Source organism: Colletotrichum godetiae, assembly GCF_030913485.1.
Source record: "Colletotrichum godetiae strain CBS 193.32 chromosome Unknown BDP55scaffold_13, whole genome shotgun sequence".
In the NCBI taxonomy this organism is placed as follows: Eukaryota; Fungi; Ascomycota; class Sordariomycetes; order Glomerellales; family Glomerellaceae; genus Colletotrichum; species Colletotrichum godetiae.
Window position 1 is genome coordinate 145,071 of NW_026851261.1, and position 15,461 is coordinate 160,531.

At 58.1% G+C, this 15,461-nt stretch overlaps 4 protein-coding genes across 4 annotated transcripts; 3 read left to right on the forward strand and 1 right to left on the reverse strand.

The window, feature by feature from the left end:
• Nucleotides 1–359: 359 nt before the first annotated feature.
• On the reverse strand, nt 360–6,083 carry BDP55DRAFT_548783 (uncharacterized protein; the record flags this gene model as incomplete). Its single annotated transcript, XM_060568871.1, has 5 exons — nt 360–1,046; nt 1,101–2,438; nt 2,580–3,194; nt 3,507–5,639; nt 5,691–6,083. 5 exons carry the CDS (start codon nt 6,081–6,083, stop codon nt 360–362), a joined length of 5,166 nt encoding a protein of 1,721 aa, XP_060431588.1.
• A 708-nt stretch (nt 6,084–6,791) lies between these two features.
• Nucleotides 6,792–8,216, forward strand: BDP55DRAFT_692502 (thiol-specific monooxygenase; the record flags this gene model as incomplete). Its single annotated transcript, XM_060577123.1, has 1 exon — nt 6,792–8,216. One exon carries the CDS (start codon nt 6,792–6,794, stop codon nt 8,214–8,216), a length of 1,425 nt encoding a protein of 474 aa, XP_060431589.1.
• Nucleotides 8,217–9,730: 1,514 nt separating this feature from the next.
• On the forward strand, nt 9,731–10,120 carry BDP55DRAFT_657989 (uncharacterized protein). Its single transcript, XM_060574445.1, has one exon. It carries the CDS (start codon nt 9,736–9,738, stop codon nt 9,967–9,969), a length of 234 nt encoding a protein of 77 aa, XP_060431590.1. The 5' UTR covers nt 9,731–9,735; the 3' UTR covers nt 9,970–10,120.
• A 684-nt stretch (nt 10,121–10,804) lies between these two features.
• Nucleotides 10,805–13,627, forward strand: BDP55DRAFT_726804 (GAS2 domain-containing protein; the record flags this gene model as incomplete). The annotated part of the gene is made up of 1 exon (XM_060579196.1): nt 10,805–13,627. One exon carries the CDS (start codon nt 10,805–10,807, stop codon nt 13,625–13,627), a length of 2,823 nt encoding a protein of 940 aa, XP_060431591.1.
• Between the last annotated feature and the right edge of the window lie 1,834 nt (nt 13,628–15,461).

The window sequence follows — 15,461 nt, forward strand, 5'->3', positions numbered from 1 at the left end:
TCGTCCGATACACTAGTCTCGACTCCCAGTGCTCCCACTCGGACTTGTGTATTAGTGATCCATTTTTTCTGCACGTTCAGTAGGTATTTGTAGTTCCGCATCTTGACTCCTTGGCTGCCATGATGAACGACGGCTACATGAAACAAATACCGTCTTGCTCGCGACTTCGGCCCCTTCGCGCACCTCCAACACTGAGTGGGCCACCGACATGTAGTCAACTGTACAATGCATTTGCTGATTATCGTGATAATCTCTGCCATGATACCGACACCTATCCCATGCAATCCCATACGCAATCTAGTCAAATGCCTTTCCACACATCACGCAGGACCGACCCCCTACACTACAGCGCCTGTATATCACTTCCCCTCCTTACCAACATTCCCAACAGCCGGCGCCGCCTCATTAGCCTTGTCCAACCTCGCAAGCGACTTGGCGTCCAGCCCGGCATACCACCGCCTAAGCAGAGCCGCATACCCCGTCTCCCCCTCAGAAAGCTCCACAGGCGGACCCCGAATCTGCGGCAAATCCTCCATACCACCATCGCCGCCGCCGCTGCTGCCGTCCCCATGTTGTTGTCCCTGTGGCCCGCGCTGCTGCTCAAAAACGGCCCAACTAGACCCATCATTCGCCCTCAACCCGAACCCGCTCCTCGTAAGCACCATGACACTGAAATTCCTCAACAGCACCGCGTCGCCCTGGTGCACGACGGGCAGCGCAGCTTTATGCGGTCTGAAAATCTGCACGGCGACCGTCTGCGCCGGCGCGATAGAGTGGTCTGTGACGTTGAACGCCAGCATGATGCCGCGGGGCCCGCCTTTGGCGCGCTTCGCTTCGGGGGGGTTCGTGGTGGCGACGGCGAGGACGTCGACTGTTCGGCCCGGATGGCTTCGGAGGACTTTGAGGGAGATGCAGTCCGGCACGTCGGCGCGGAGGGCTTTGGTGAGCTGGGCTTTGAGGGCTGCCGAGGATTGTTCTGGTTGTGCTTGTGGCGGTGCTGTTGATGTTGATGATGATGCTGCTGCACCGGCCTCTTTCGGGAGTTCCTTTTCCTTGGCCTTTGACTCCCTCAGTTGCCTTTCTTCCTTACCCTTGGCCACCTCCTCCTTGGCGGCCTTGGGCGCTCGCGATGGTGACTTGATCGCGGCCCTAGCGAGCTGCACGCCCGTATCCTCCTCCGCGTCCGCATCAGGTGAATCGCTCTTGAGCGCCAGGCTCGCCGACCTGCCTCGGCTCGCCGCCGTCGTCGTCACTCGGGCAGCAGCACTGTTGATATCAGGCGTCGTGCGATCTGATAGGCGCGTCGACCGTCGAGATGCAACTGACGCACGGGCCAGCTTGACGCTGGGATCCTGATCCTTGCTGTTGGTTCTGCGGTGCTGGCCGCGACCTCGCTTCGGAGTTGGCTGCGCGGCGGAAACGACTTCCTCCGACGGGTCCTCGGCGATAAGAGACGATTGCGCTTCGGACGGTTGCGCCGAGGACTCTCGGATTTGTGATGACTCTTCGTTGATAGGTGAGGTCGCATCAGTATCAGCTTCGTGTTGAGTGGTTGTCTCCTTCTCCATCTCCACCTCTTCCTCATCGTCTAGCAGCGGTTCGTGGGGTTGGACTGGGGCAGCTGCGGGTGACTCGGCGGGGCGTTTGTTGTCGAGATGCTCCGCTAATTGCTCCGCCTGTGCTTCGGCGTCACCCACGTCGTCAGGTATCGTCACCTCAGTGACCTGCGTCTCAACAAACGACTGCGAGAAAGATTCTGCGGTTTGTGTGGCACGCGGTGTTGTCTGTTCTTCAACCTGCGAGATCTCTGCCTCGACTATTCTGACCTCCTCGAATGATTGAGGAGTGGGCGTGGGAGAAGCTATCGTGGACTTGCCGTCATCGTCAACGTCCATCGCATCCTCGACCTGTGCATGTTGTGCAGGTTCTGCACTCTCCAGGGGCTCCGTGAAGGTCGTCTCAACGGTCACCCGTGACGTCTCGATAACCTCAGTCTCGGCATGAGTGTCGTCGGCAGCATCACCTCCCTGAGAGACTGGCCGCTCCTCAACCATCTGCGTCGTGGTGATGGAAGTCGTAACCGTCTGGTCTTCTTCATACATCATCGACTCCTCGTACAGCTGGCTCTGGATGAGTTGGTCCTGAGTCACATCATCAAGTTCCATGTCGGAGTCTGACGCATTGCTACTGACTTCATCGACTGACATGTCATCTGGGTCGCCCATGTCAACGTCCGCTGGCTCAATAGAGCCCTCGTCGTCGGAGTCCATGTGCACCTCGACTGTAGGTTCTGGTGATGCTATTTTGACGTCCTGGACTGTAGTCTCGACAGTGAATTGCTCGACTTCCATGTCTTCATCGTCAGGCTGAGGCTGTGTCTCTTCCACTTCCATCTCGGTGACCTCTGTCTTTGTGATCTCGACACGGTCCGGTGTGGCCTCTTTGGCTGGGGTGTGTACTGTTGCTTCGACGGGGTGTATTTCTTCCACTCCTTCAGAGACTTCAACCGCAGTGACCTTTGTGTGTTCTGGGGATTGCTCCTTGACCGCGGTTTTGTTGTTGAAGTCAACTTGTTGCACTTCCTCCGTCGGCTCGGGCGCTTCAACTTTGCTGGCTTCCATCTCTGGTATCTGTCGACTGACATCGCCTGCAGGGAGAGCTTCAGGCTCGGCAGTATTTTCATCCTCTGCTGGGACTTCGGACTCGGCAGCATCTTCATCCTCTACTCTTGCCTGGAGCCTTGCTGTGGCATGAGCTTCTGATTGATCCGGATCCGGCTGATTCTCAGCTTGGTCTGTGACCAAATCTTCAGACTCGACGGTTGATTTCTCTTCCAGCGCAACTTGAACGTCGACGACCTCAGTCTCCGACTCCAGTGACTTGACAGCCGAGACAGGTCGAACTGGGCTAGACTTCTCCTCAACAGCCGACACAGGCCGCACAGGGCTAGATTCCTCAGCCACGGGGGACTCATCAGCTAATGCAACAGCGGAGACAGGCCGAACCGGGCTGGATTCTTCCTCAACAACCGGGACAGGTCGAAGGGGGCTAGATTCCTCAGCCATGGGAGACTCGACGGCTGGTTCCTCAGTAGCCGTGACAGGTCGAACAGGGCTGGATATCTCAGCCGCAGGAGACTCGACGGCAAGCGCTTCCTCCTCGACAGCCGGAACAGGCCGAACCGGACTAGATTCCTCAACCATAGGAGACTCGGCGGCTGGCTCCACTTCAACAGCCAAAACTGGTCGAACCGGACTAGATTCTTGAGCTGCAGGGGACTCAACAACGAGCGTTTCCTCCCCTCGCACCTCAGAATCCTCGACATCGATTCTGACTGGGCTAGACACCGCCTGCTCAGGCGATGCAAGCCCAGCAAGATCCTCGTTGAACGGACTAGACACCACATGCTTTGACGTCGCTTGGACCACAGGCTCCTCATTGAACGGACTCGACGGCAGAACCCCCGTGTCTTCAACGACTTCCCCCGCCTTGCCCTCCGACGGAACCGGTGTCTGCCGGTCACTCTTCGCATCATCAGCCGCAATCTCCTCCTCCAACTCCTTCTCAAGCTCCGCCTCCAGATCATCAGACTCGCCTCGCGAGGTAGGCCGAGACGAACTATTCGGAATGCCCGCCATGTGCGGCAGCTTCACCGGGCTCATCGTCTCGAAATCGTCGCCAATCGACCCCGTTGTCAAATCCGGAGCGGAGAATACTGGTCGCGCGGACGTCGCCGGGCGGGGCTTCGGAGTGGGCGTGCCGACTTGCGATGCCTCATCCTCCTCGCTTCCCGCTTCAGACGGAGCAGGCGACGAGCCTCCTTGACTGGCCTCATTCCTGACACTTTCTCCCTGGCTTTCTTGGTCGTCCATGTCCTCGTCTTCCATCTCATCGGCGGATCCATCGTACTGCGGTATCCGTCGCCGAGAAACTGCGGCGGGCGGCGGCGGCGGGGCTGTATCCTCATCCTCAGAATCCGAGAGCAAGTCAATGACTACCGGTGGCCCCCCGCGCGGAGCAGCAGGCGGCGGCTGATTCTCTTGGTCCTCGTCTTCGTCATAGTCACCTTCATCGTAGCCCTCCTCATCGTAGTCTTCGGATTCGAATCCCTCTTCCTCGTCTTCCGGGTCTAGTATCTCTTCCTCCTCTTCTTGTCCATAGTCCGACTCCAGGTCTGTCCCCGCGTCATCGTCCTGGTTGTTGCTGAGATTCCGAAAGTGGGTGATGTCGTAGTCCCCGCCGGTATCGTCGGCCTCGTGCTCGGCTTCCTCGTCGCTCTCTTGGCTGCTTTCGCTGCTGCTACTACGGCTGCCCACGGGACTGCTCTCCTTTTCTATGCTTGCGGCTTCCTCACGATCCTCTTCACCCGGCTCGAGGCGTCTCTCGGCGTACGTTCTCGATGTAAAATCCTCTTCAGGGCCGTCTTGATCTTCCGACATCTGGTCCTCCTCTACCCTGAGTGCCTCATCCTCATCCTCGGGATCGTCTCGCACATCGCGCTCGCGGTCATCCCACGTCTCACCAGGGGCATCCTGGGGATTAGACGCCCGATCCTCATGCACTCCACCAGACTCTGCAGGCTTCGCGGGTGATCTCGAGTAGTGCGCCGACGTGAGACCCCAAGGTATTTGCTGAGGCTCTGCGATCCCATCAACCATGACTGTGTGATGGGGCTCTGCCTCAAAATTGTGCTGCTGCGGGTGGTCCTGGTACGCAGGTATCGGCTCCGACAGCGGTTGTGAAGTGACGACACCGTCTGGACCAAAATGCGGCTCATCGAGGAATGTCGCGGGATAGTGGCCGTGCATAGGCGAGTGGTCAAGCCCTGCCTCTGGGTACGCACTGGGGTGTTCGTGAAACGGCCCTTCAGCATCGTAGTGCGGCTCCATGTTAGGCTGCAGATCGTGACCAAAGACGGGACCGAGAGGCGCCTGCTGGAAGGCAGGCGGATACGGCTCGTGGGCGGACGTGAATATCGGCATAGGCGGTGGTCCAAATCCGAGTGGAGTCAGCCCAATGTTGGGGCTGGGAGGCAGATCAGACTGAACCCCTGAATCGATCATTGTCGATTTCGACGGCGTCTGCCAGTACGAGGGATTCTGCCGCGCCTCTGCCGCAACCTGTACATCTCTTGGGGGGCTTGTTTCTTGCTCCACCGTCTGGCAGGCGCCGTCTACCATCGTAGGCCGTGACGGCGTGGCGATCGTCGGCTGTTGCTCCTCCGCCATTGGCGTGTCGTCGGCATCCTCCGCGGGTGTTTCCTGCTCGGGGCTCGGAGATCGACTGGCATATGTCCAAACGCTGCTGTACCGGCCCGTTTTTGGCTTCTTCTTCGCCCGGGCCTTTGCTCCGTCATCTGCCTCGTCAAAGATGTTGAGGCCCCCATCAAACAGCCCTCCGTACGATACTCTGGCACGCTTGAGGAACGCGGGGGACGCAAACTCGTCGGCGCCAAGGCCCTGGTCGGCAGGTCTCTTGCCCGAAGGCGTCTTCGCGGGTGTCGCTATGGGCGCCGGGGTCTCTTCGACATCCTGGAACGACTCGAGGATGGACACTGGCAGTTCCTCGGACTCTGGTTCGGGTTGCGCGGGGTGATCGACATCGACAATCTTGACCTCTTCGGAATCATTGATCTTGGCCTTCAATTTGTTAGCAAACGTCCCAGCAAGCAACGCACACACACAACCTACCATCAGGAGCACCCTCTCTGTAAACCTCAACTGCCACTCCAAACTCGTCCCCGGAACGCGCGTCTTGGAGTCATCCGCAACGAGCTCGACCCCGTCCAACGACAGCGCAATCTCATCGCCGCTTCCCAACGCCGCATCCGCAATCGCTTTGGCGCTGGAGCCGGTAAACTCGACGCGCACCTGGCCCTTTGCCCGACGCAGGCGGAAGTCGGCCTCGGCGAGGAGGAAGGCAATGTTTTTCCTGACGATGCTGTACGGCCATGTTATTGTCACGACGCCCCGAATGACGCGCGTCTTGGGATCCTCGAGCGCGGGGCTCAGTTGCGCGATTGCGATGGCCGAGGCGGTTTCGAGCTGCTGCTGCTGCGCGGCGGGTAGCGGGACCTCAGACATCGCGTCATGAGTTTGAGGGGGACGCGGTGGAGCTAACGGGTATGTAATCCGAGGTATCGAGCATCAGCAGGATCTGTTGGTAATATCGAGGTGTAGTTGTGCTAAATGAATGTGGGATGGAAACGGTCGCAAAGATCGATTCGGTAGCACCGCATGGTCGGTGGTGTGGATGGAATGTGGAACAAGGGAAGCTCCTGCTTGAGCTACACGAATTGCGCGGGAAGGGCCCCACACCTTTCGAGTAGAAAGAAGCAGGCGGTGTGTCACGACTGCCGAATGGCTCCTTATCGATAAGCGGGGCTTGGAGCCGGGTGGCTTCCGGATCGTTCCCGAGTCACCTGACAGGCTGCCATGGGTCAACCTTGTGCAGTTTAACCTTCTTCACATCTTCCCTCCGGACCAGAAGAGGTAGGCCTTGCAGACATGTCATTATTGTTTTTTTTCTCTCTCGTCCAAGCATCCAATTGAATCTGTTATTGCCTTTGCTCTGCAACGCGGATGTGTCAATGTGGTAGGGTGGAGGGATCCCCGTTTTACCCGCCCGGTGTCCACCACTCTGTCCGAAAAGGAGCTGATTAGGTGATTTCCCGCCGATATAACGCACTTCCTCTCGTGGGTCTTGGGCATGTTGTTCCGTTGTTTAAAGAGTGGTCACTAGATCTTCTCATTGTACCCCCTAAGGCCATCCATGTTGTCTCACAGACCGACATGAGCACAGTTCCGTTCAACATCAAGAAGATCGCCGTCATCGGCGCGGGGCCGACGGGTCTCGCCGCCGCGCGATACCTCACAGCGCAAGGGGCCTTTGACTCCGTCGTCGTGTTCGAGCAGCAGGCCGAGGTGGGCGGCGTCTGGAACTACAGCCCACACCCGACCACGTCTCGCCATGTACCGCAGACGGACCCCTTTTGCCCGCAGGACCCTCCGCTCCGGCCGGGGGGCAAGCCCGGTGCGCCACCCGTGTTCCCCACACCAATGTACGGGACGTTGCACGCCAACACCATCAAGACGACAATGAACTACAAGAACACGCCGTTCCCAGACGACGCCTGGGTGTTCCCGTCGCGGCAGAGCATTTACAATTACCTAGTCGAGTACGCAAGGGACGTCCGCCACCTCATTAAGTTCTCGCACCAGGTCACGGCGCTCGAGCTCCGGCAGGGGGACGACGGCCGAGACAGGTGGGACCTCACGGCCGCGTGTACCATCACCGGCCGATTGTTCAGCGACACGTACGACGCCGTGGTCATTGCCAACGGGCACTATGACATCCCCTTCATCCCGGACGTCAAGGGCATCAAGGCCTTTCACGAGGCGCATCCGTCTGCGATCCTGCACTCCAAGAACTACCGCGTCCCGGAGCCGTTTTCGGGCAAAAAGGTGATTGTCGTGGGCAACGGGCCCTCGGGGTTGGATATAGCCCGCCAGCTCAGCCCGGTCTCGGACAGGGTGTATCTATCTGTACGACATGCGACTCCACCGGACAAGGTCGTTCACATTGGGGTGACGGAGGTTCCTGAGATTGTGGAATTTCTGCCAGAGAAAAGGGCGGTTGTCTACAATGACGGGACGGTGATGGAGGACGTTGACGCCGTCATCTACTGCACCGGCTTCTTCTTCAGCTTTCCGTTCCTGCCGGCGCTTCTCAAGCCCAACCTTTTGACAACCGGCAAAGGCGTCAGAGGTCTGTACCAGCATCTGTTCCTCATCAAGCACCCCACTCTGGCCTTTGCCGGACTGCTGGTCAAGACGGTGCCCTGGCCCGTGGCAGAGAATCAGGCGGCGGCTCTGGGCGCGGTGTGGTCCAACGGATTGAAGCTGCCGCCCGTGGAGGAGCAGAAACGATGGGAGCTCGACTTGTTCAAGAGGCGCGGCGACAAGAACATTCACGTGCTGCTCGACGATGGAGACGACGGTCGCCATCTCAACATGCTGCACGACTGGGTAGCGGAGTCGACCCAGCAAGGCAAAGAGCCGCCATACTGGCATGACGAGCAGTTCTGGGAGCGCGGCATCTACTGGCCGAGCAAGCAGGAATTTGAGAAGCGAGGAGGGAACGCGACGACGCTCCGGGAGCTTGGCTTCGTGTACCCCGGCATAGGAAAATGGAGGCACGTTGCGCCGAAGCTGTGACGGCGAGTTTCGCTTTCAGGCGTCAAGCCACCAGCATAGAATCTAGATTTAGCGAATGCAAGACTTTAGTTGTGTTATCCAGGATGAGCAGCGTGGCAGGATCAAGAGCACTGCCAATCTCTCCGATCGCGAGACGATGGCGCAACGTCCAAACGCTGTCACTGGAGTGACATGGGAGGTCCAGCAGAGCTCCCTTGGAAACACTGGAGTCTGGAGCTCCCTTGAGAGTCAAGCTCAAACGACCCCTCGTGTTCAATCTGAGAGCTCCAAGGATGAGGTAGCCGAATGCAGGGTAGCGGGACAGGGGGAGCTGTCAGGCGAAATGGTACCGAGCGCGTTTCCGGGCCAGCGAGCGAGTGTTTAATGACGACGGGTGGGACACTTTTTTTTGGGTGGACAATCTGAGGAAATGAGCAGAACCGGACCCAGGACTCAGTCGCGTCTTCGCCGTGCGGTGGCTAGCTCTTGGGCGATGGAATGAAGCTTCTGGTCATGTGTCGCGATCCCGATGGCGGCATCGGTACGGGATAGAGGTCGAGGAGGCTCCCAGGCATGCAAGTACCCCACGGTTCGACGGCTGGCGATGCGTCGCTGTCCAATCATTCCGGTTCCGCAGCTGGATGCGTGATAGCAGGGCAACTAATTGAGGTCACCGCAGTGGGGGGATGATGATCGCCGGAAGCGATGGAAGCAGCCGATGGGCTGGCGCCACGCTCTGACTTTTCGTCCGCCTGGCCTAGCTACGAACACAGTAGGTAGCTGACGCTGACCAAGCTGATCCCAAAAGTCTGAGGCTTGAGTTTTGCGGCTTGCCAGCTCGCGCCACTAGTCAGAAAGCTTGCTGACAGCTTTCAGAGCTTCTGGTTGACATTGGCCGTCCGTGGGCCATGTTACCGTGTCAAAACATGCACGTCTGGCAGGGAAACTCTCTGCATCCGAGCGTCGAGTGACAGTGTCGTGCAGCATGCCATCTCATGTCATGGAGAGAACGTGCGAGGGTGGTGTCTAGAGGATGGCCAATGTGTGTTCACGTCAACCTACTCCGTAGGCGGGAACGCGAAATGCATCGCGACTGTGGCATCAAGAGCCCCCTATCAAACCCATTAAACTCTGTCAAGGACTCCCGGGCAGCGACCTTATGCTGGTCCAGGCGGTAGAGGCTGACAAGAGTGGCCGCATCAAGTTGAGACAGGGACACCCATCGAATTCCCAGCATGACGAGGGCGGAAGGACACCAAGATGCGGCAGACGCATCACATAGCACCACTCTAGGGCATGGATGTTCTCTGCAGCCATGCAGGATGCGGCTGGCAGGGTCCTCAGAAGTCGCAAGGAACAGCCGACGCGCAGTCCGGTCCCTTTTTAACGCGCCCCCAATGCGAGCGGCGCAAAGCCCGTCTCGCGACACGTCAGGATGTGCGGTGCTAGAGACGAGTTGCCGGGGCAGAGGAAGCTCTGATGTGTCGTGCTGTATCTGTACAGAGTAGACTCGGGGGTGCGGACGATGCGGACGATGCGGATGAACGTGGAGAGTTGTAAATCAATAGTTGTGATATTATTAGGAGCGTGTGTTGGATTGTCGAGACCAACTGGGCTGGACTGGCTGGCGAAAGCCGCGAAAGCAAAGCGCGTTTGCATGACAAGGGGGGCGTTCTGGAGGCCTATTAACCCAGAACAGCGGCCAACTCCACACGAACCGATCAAATCCTCGCTCACCCACACCATCGCTCCACGACATTCAGGGCAGTGCTAGCCAGGTATCTTTCCGCCTGTCGTGTCGGTAAAAGGTACCTTTCGCCCACTGTTGTCTCTGCCTTCGGGTACCTGACTTTCATCCAGTCCGCATTCCTACCTGGGTGGTGGAGGCAAGGTACCTGGCAGTCATCCCCCGTATGCGGCAACCAATATCCATCAAATCTCATTAATAAATCTCCTCTTTCTTTCGACAACGCCAGACACCTAATCTCCTTTTGCCGACTGCTCCTTTGCGCCTTGCCCTTCCCTTCTTCCATCCATCCCCCGGTGCCATCTCATCGCGCCAGCTTCAATTCTCTAACCACCGCGAAACATCCTGCGTTGTCTCGTTCTTTCATCCCATTCACCGCCTGCACCCTACCTTCCTTTATTCCGCTTCTCTCTTTGAATACTCACCAGCGACCTACCTATTCACCTCGTCCACCTCACCTCATCCGCTCTTTCTTATTCTTCAACAACATCTCGCAGCTACCTTTGAATCCCTGCGCTCCCTTGCATCTCCGATCTCCGGGAACCCGCGCCGCGCCTACGACCACTGGCGTCGCTGCCGTCTGGAACATCCTGCAACCACCCAAACGAACACTTCCCAACCCGAGCAATCGTCTTCTTTCCAGCAACCTCCCAGAGTCAGGAACGCGAGACACCACCGAGACATCAGTCAGCCGGATCGGGACGTCCATGATTATCAACAAACACCACCGATGATCCACGACATGGCCATACTCATCCAAGACGTCTTTTTCCCAGGTTCATAGAAGCAAAGTCATGCCTGCCTACTTGACAGATCAATCGCTCGTTCGACAACCGACAACTACTCTCCAGCAATCAATATCATGACCGACCCTCCGCCGCCCATCACCCCCGGGCCGGGCCACCAGCTTCGCCCGGCCAGGCGCCAGTACCGCCACTCCGACGAGCACTCACCCACCCGTGCCCGAACCAACGACGACCTTTTGAGCCGCCTTACACCCATGACCGCCGTCGAGATGCTCCAGACACCAAACACTGAACTTAAACAATGCCTCGACAACTCTACCGTGAACGAACAGGAATTCGCCATGCGTGCCGCCATAGCCAGCCGGAAGATTTACGAATGGCTCGAGGAGCTTTCCGATTGGCCGTGGCCTGGCACGAGCGGCTCGGCAGGTTTTGAGATGCCAGATGCAAAGCGGACGAAACTCGACGAGGATGCCGACGAGCCGGTGTACCTCGGCAGCCTACCCGCCGAGAGCGTCGCTCAGTACGAGCAGCGCGTGGACGGCATCTCTCACGACATGGACGAGCTGCACATTGAAGAAATCAAGACCCACGTCATGCATACCCACATCATACCGCTATCGAGACCCGGAACGCCACTGTCACCCACGCGGCCCATCGGAGGCGGGGCACTTTCCTACAACCGAATGGACGACTTGACGGCTCTCCTCACGGCAATCATCGTCCAGGCACTGCCGAATCTGTCCAAGCTCTGCCGACTGCTCAAAGTCTGGCACATCCGCCTCTCTGTCCTCCGCCGCATACCTGACTTGCTGTCTGGCATCGCAGAGGCCGAGTACGCACTTGAATCTGCATGGAACGTGCTGGCATCTCCTGCGGGTACGCCATCCGCCGAAGATGGAGCCCAAGACCCCCTCTCCCAACTCAAACATGCCATTACTGTTGTCAAGTCGGTATTGGAGACTCAAATCACAAAATCCGGACGCAGCCTCGACTTTATGCTCGACAGCCTCGAGGGCTTGCAGGATACACTGCCCGACGCCTGGCTCGACCGTATGGAGGCCGTCGAGCGCAACTACGCCGACTGGGTGACATCTGGCGAGCAAAGGATCCGACAAGGAGACTGGACTAGGGTGCGTCAGCAGAAAGTGCTTCCACCGGTGATCAGAGAGGAGACGGAGACAGAGCCCATAAAACCCAGTGGCTTGCCTGCTGCGGACGACGACGTGAGGACCGTAACTTTGCCAGTGCCCATCACCATCAACCCACCGGAAGACGACAGCCAGCCTGTCTCTGCCGACGAGGCCACTCCGGAGCAGTCGGATGGTTCCGACGACGACACAATCGAGATTTCTCCCTCGCAACTGCAAGCGCAGAAGAAGACACAGCCAGTCGCTGGCCTCGATGGCTCCAGCGAGGTTACCAAGCCCAAGCGTACGCCACTGGGCGAAGTCCAGAACGAAGAAAACACCAAAAGGAAGGTGTCGGGTGCGCCCAAGGACACCAAGAAAGACTCCGTTGTGTCGAAGCTTAGAGCAGTCTTTGAAAGCAACGCCAGGTCCAATTCGTCTTCTTCCGTTGACGATGCGGACGAGATCTTGCCCGACACGCCTGAAGACGAAGAGGAAGTGCAGCTGCCGCCGCTGATTCGACCAGACCGACGCGGAAGTGACGCCTCAGACTCGTCCACAATCATCCACGGTCACACAAGCCTCCTGGCAGATGCCTCGAGCGACATGCCCGAAGTCTCAGCCTCACCTCCTCTGCCACGGCAGAAGCGTGCCGAGACCCTGAGCCGCAAGTCGGCTGCTAACCGCTTCATGAGCATCAGCCCTCCCAGCTCTCCCCCATTCCGGCCGGGCTACAGAGAAGACAGCGCGAGCCCCATGGTAAGGCCCCAGGATGAGGGTCTCCTGCCGGCTCTGCCTCTGGAGTCGTCATTCAACGAGGATGATTTCGACCACTCGTTTATCAGCATGGGAACGCCCAGAGAGACTGGTAACAAGGAAGATGACCACCTCCGACAGCAGATCAGCAACATTTTGGAGTCCATCCCAGCCAATATCAAGCTGGCCAGAGCGACGCCCAAGGTGGATTTGAACCCGCCGCCTCCCGATCTTCCCACCATGCCCGCCAAGAGGCTTAAGAAGCCGTCTCGGGAGACCATGCGGAGGAGCGTCTCTGCCATGTCTACCACATCGCGGACATCTTCGCGGGCGACTACGCCGTGGCTGACGCTCGCTCCCGCGTACGCCAAGAACCCCAGACCCAGACGCCCTCAAAGCGGACAAGACGTCAGAGTCTACCACCTGTCACGTTCCACCGGCGAAGCGCCCATCAAGCTTCTCATCCGCTGCGTCGGCGAGCACGGCGAGCGTGTCATGGTGCGAGTTGGGGGTGGATGGGCTGATCTCGGCGAGTACCTCAAGGAGTACGCCTCGCATCACGGCCGACGCTCTGCCGGACCCGTCGAGACTGCCGAGATCAAAGTGCAGGACTTGCCGCGTGCGAGCAGCCGTGCCGCGAACTCGAGCCCGCCGAGCCGGCCAGCGTCCGCGCTGGAAATGTCACCCATGACGCCGCTCAATGTCCGAAAGTCTAGGAAGTCTTTTGGCGCCGGCGACTCATCGGTTCCCCGGCTGCTTCCCAACACGCCGGCCGTTCCGCCGATCCCAGACAAGTTCACGCCGACACCGTCCTCGGAAGACTCCAACCGGTCTCGATCGAGCTCCCACATCAGCTGGGAAGAGGACGAGAGCTCTTTCCTTGGTCTGGCAGGACCTACTGGCCGCAAGGTCGAGATGAGCGAGGAGAATCGGGCGTGGGTAGAGAGCGTCAAGGAAAAGGTGCGTGCCGCTAGCGGCGAGACGCGCAAGACTTCAGAGTTTGGCGATATGGGCAAGGTTGGTGGCACGAAGCGTGTGTTTCGGAAGGGCTAAGCTGGGGCTTTGATTTGGCGTTTACAGCGACGCACGAGGTGTATTTGGGGCGCTAGAAAACTGTCGACACGGTAGGACGGAGGCCAAGCGACTTGCATTGCGTAGAGCATGGAGTTGGGAGCTTGTCTTTTGCGCCACACGAGTCGAAAGCATACCATGACGGAAACATTTCATTACATCATATCGAGGCAGGGGGGAAAGCTTCATCACAACGGCATAGCATGGCCTGGTTTTTTCACACATTTTCTTACCGGTTGTCCTCATCACTTCCATCCCCCTCAAGCAAAAATTTCCTTTTTGCTGTCCCGTCATTCTTCGTACGAATACCCCCCCAATTTTTTTTTTCTTGCTTTGCCTTTGAAGCATGTGCTCGGGCATGTGCTAGGCATAGAGACAGCCAGATAGTTGGAATACCAGAAAACCAATTTCTTACATTACCGAGGTGTTGCGTTGAAGGTGAAGAAGTGATGGAAGTTGGGGTAGCATCGGATCCAAAGTTCCGTCTGTAGTCGGAGGAGGTCGGGAAAGGTTGCAGCTCCGGGTATGGCCCCGCGTGGGGGCCGGGGGGCTGCCTGACATACCTACCTTTTCCCGTAGAGTACCTAGCACCACATGGGAGGAGGAGGAGCGTCGTTCCACACTGCTTCTTCTCCCCCATCCTTCCCCCTCCCCCGGTCCAAATAAAACAAACAATCCCCGGACTAACGCAACTGCGGAGGATCACGGGCATGACGGCAGATCCTCCCATCCCACCACCCCTGTCCGCCTTACCACCCACACCATCCATAACTTTACCTTGCATGCACCTTCACTCCGCGCCCGCTCCATGCCCCAGAGAGTAGGTAGACAAGACCGGGGCGGCGTAATCAAGCTTCGCCGATGGAGGGTAGGGGGAGGAGACGAATGGGGGTTCTTTCGGTTCTCGGTTCGGTCGGCGATCCTCAACCCCTTACTCACCGGCACCTCAACATCTAGGCCGAGGCATCGGCGCCGCGGCGGGGGGAGCTAGGGGGGTGTCCGTGGAGTAAATCCCGAGGCGGGACCGAATTGAGAGGTGTGCGTGCGTGTGTGTGTGTGTGTGTGTGTGTGTGTGTGTGTGTGTGTGGCAGAGGGCTTCGATGCTTCTTAGCCCATCCGATGTTTTCTCTTCCACGCCATGAGCTAGCTGGCATGGTTCGTCGTCGTGTCCTGCGATATTCGTAGGTGCGCGAGGGCTTCTGGGGGAGAGTGGGATTGTACAGTCTACCTGCTTCGCCCCAACACGCTCGAGAGAGTTGGAACAAAACACAGACGCCGTTGAAGGTCCGTTTGTTCGCCGAGGCATAACCTTATCCAGCGGGCTCATCGTTCAGCACTCCTCGTAGGTAGGGTGGCAGGTCGGGGAGATGGGGGAAGGGCGTGGATATGACACACACTCTCTCCAACGCGATACCGAGAATGAAACTGCTCTCTCTCTCTCTCTCAATCTGACTTGCATGGACGCGTCCGCGTATGACATTGATTGGATTTGCAAACTACCTACCCTCTTCAGGACACTCCCTGCCCAACACACACACACTTACGCAACAATGTCTCCCCCCCCAAGGCTGGCATGTGTTGTCTCAATCCCAAATTCCCTAGCGCCCGGGTTTACTTCGTCGTCTGTCTCATTTACGAAACTTCCAATTTTCGTATCTTTGCACGCACACGAATCGTACTATTCTCCATCCTCACGTAGACTAGGTATTCAGTAGAGAAGCACCAAAGCAAACAACACAATCGAGCATGCGCTGGCCTACCTAGTCCGGTCTAGTTCGGACTTCTGCTCTCCCCTCGTACCCCCCCTGTGCCCCTC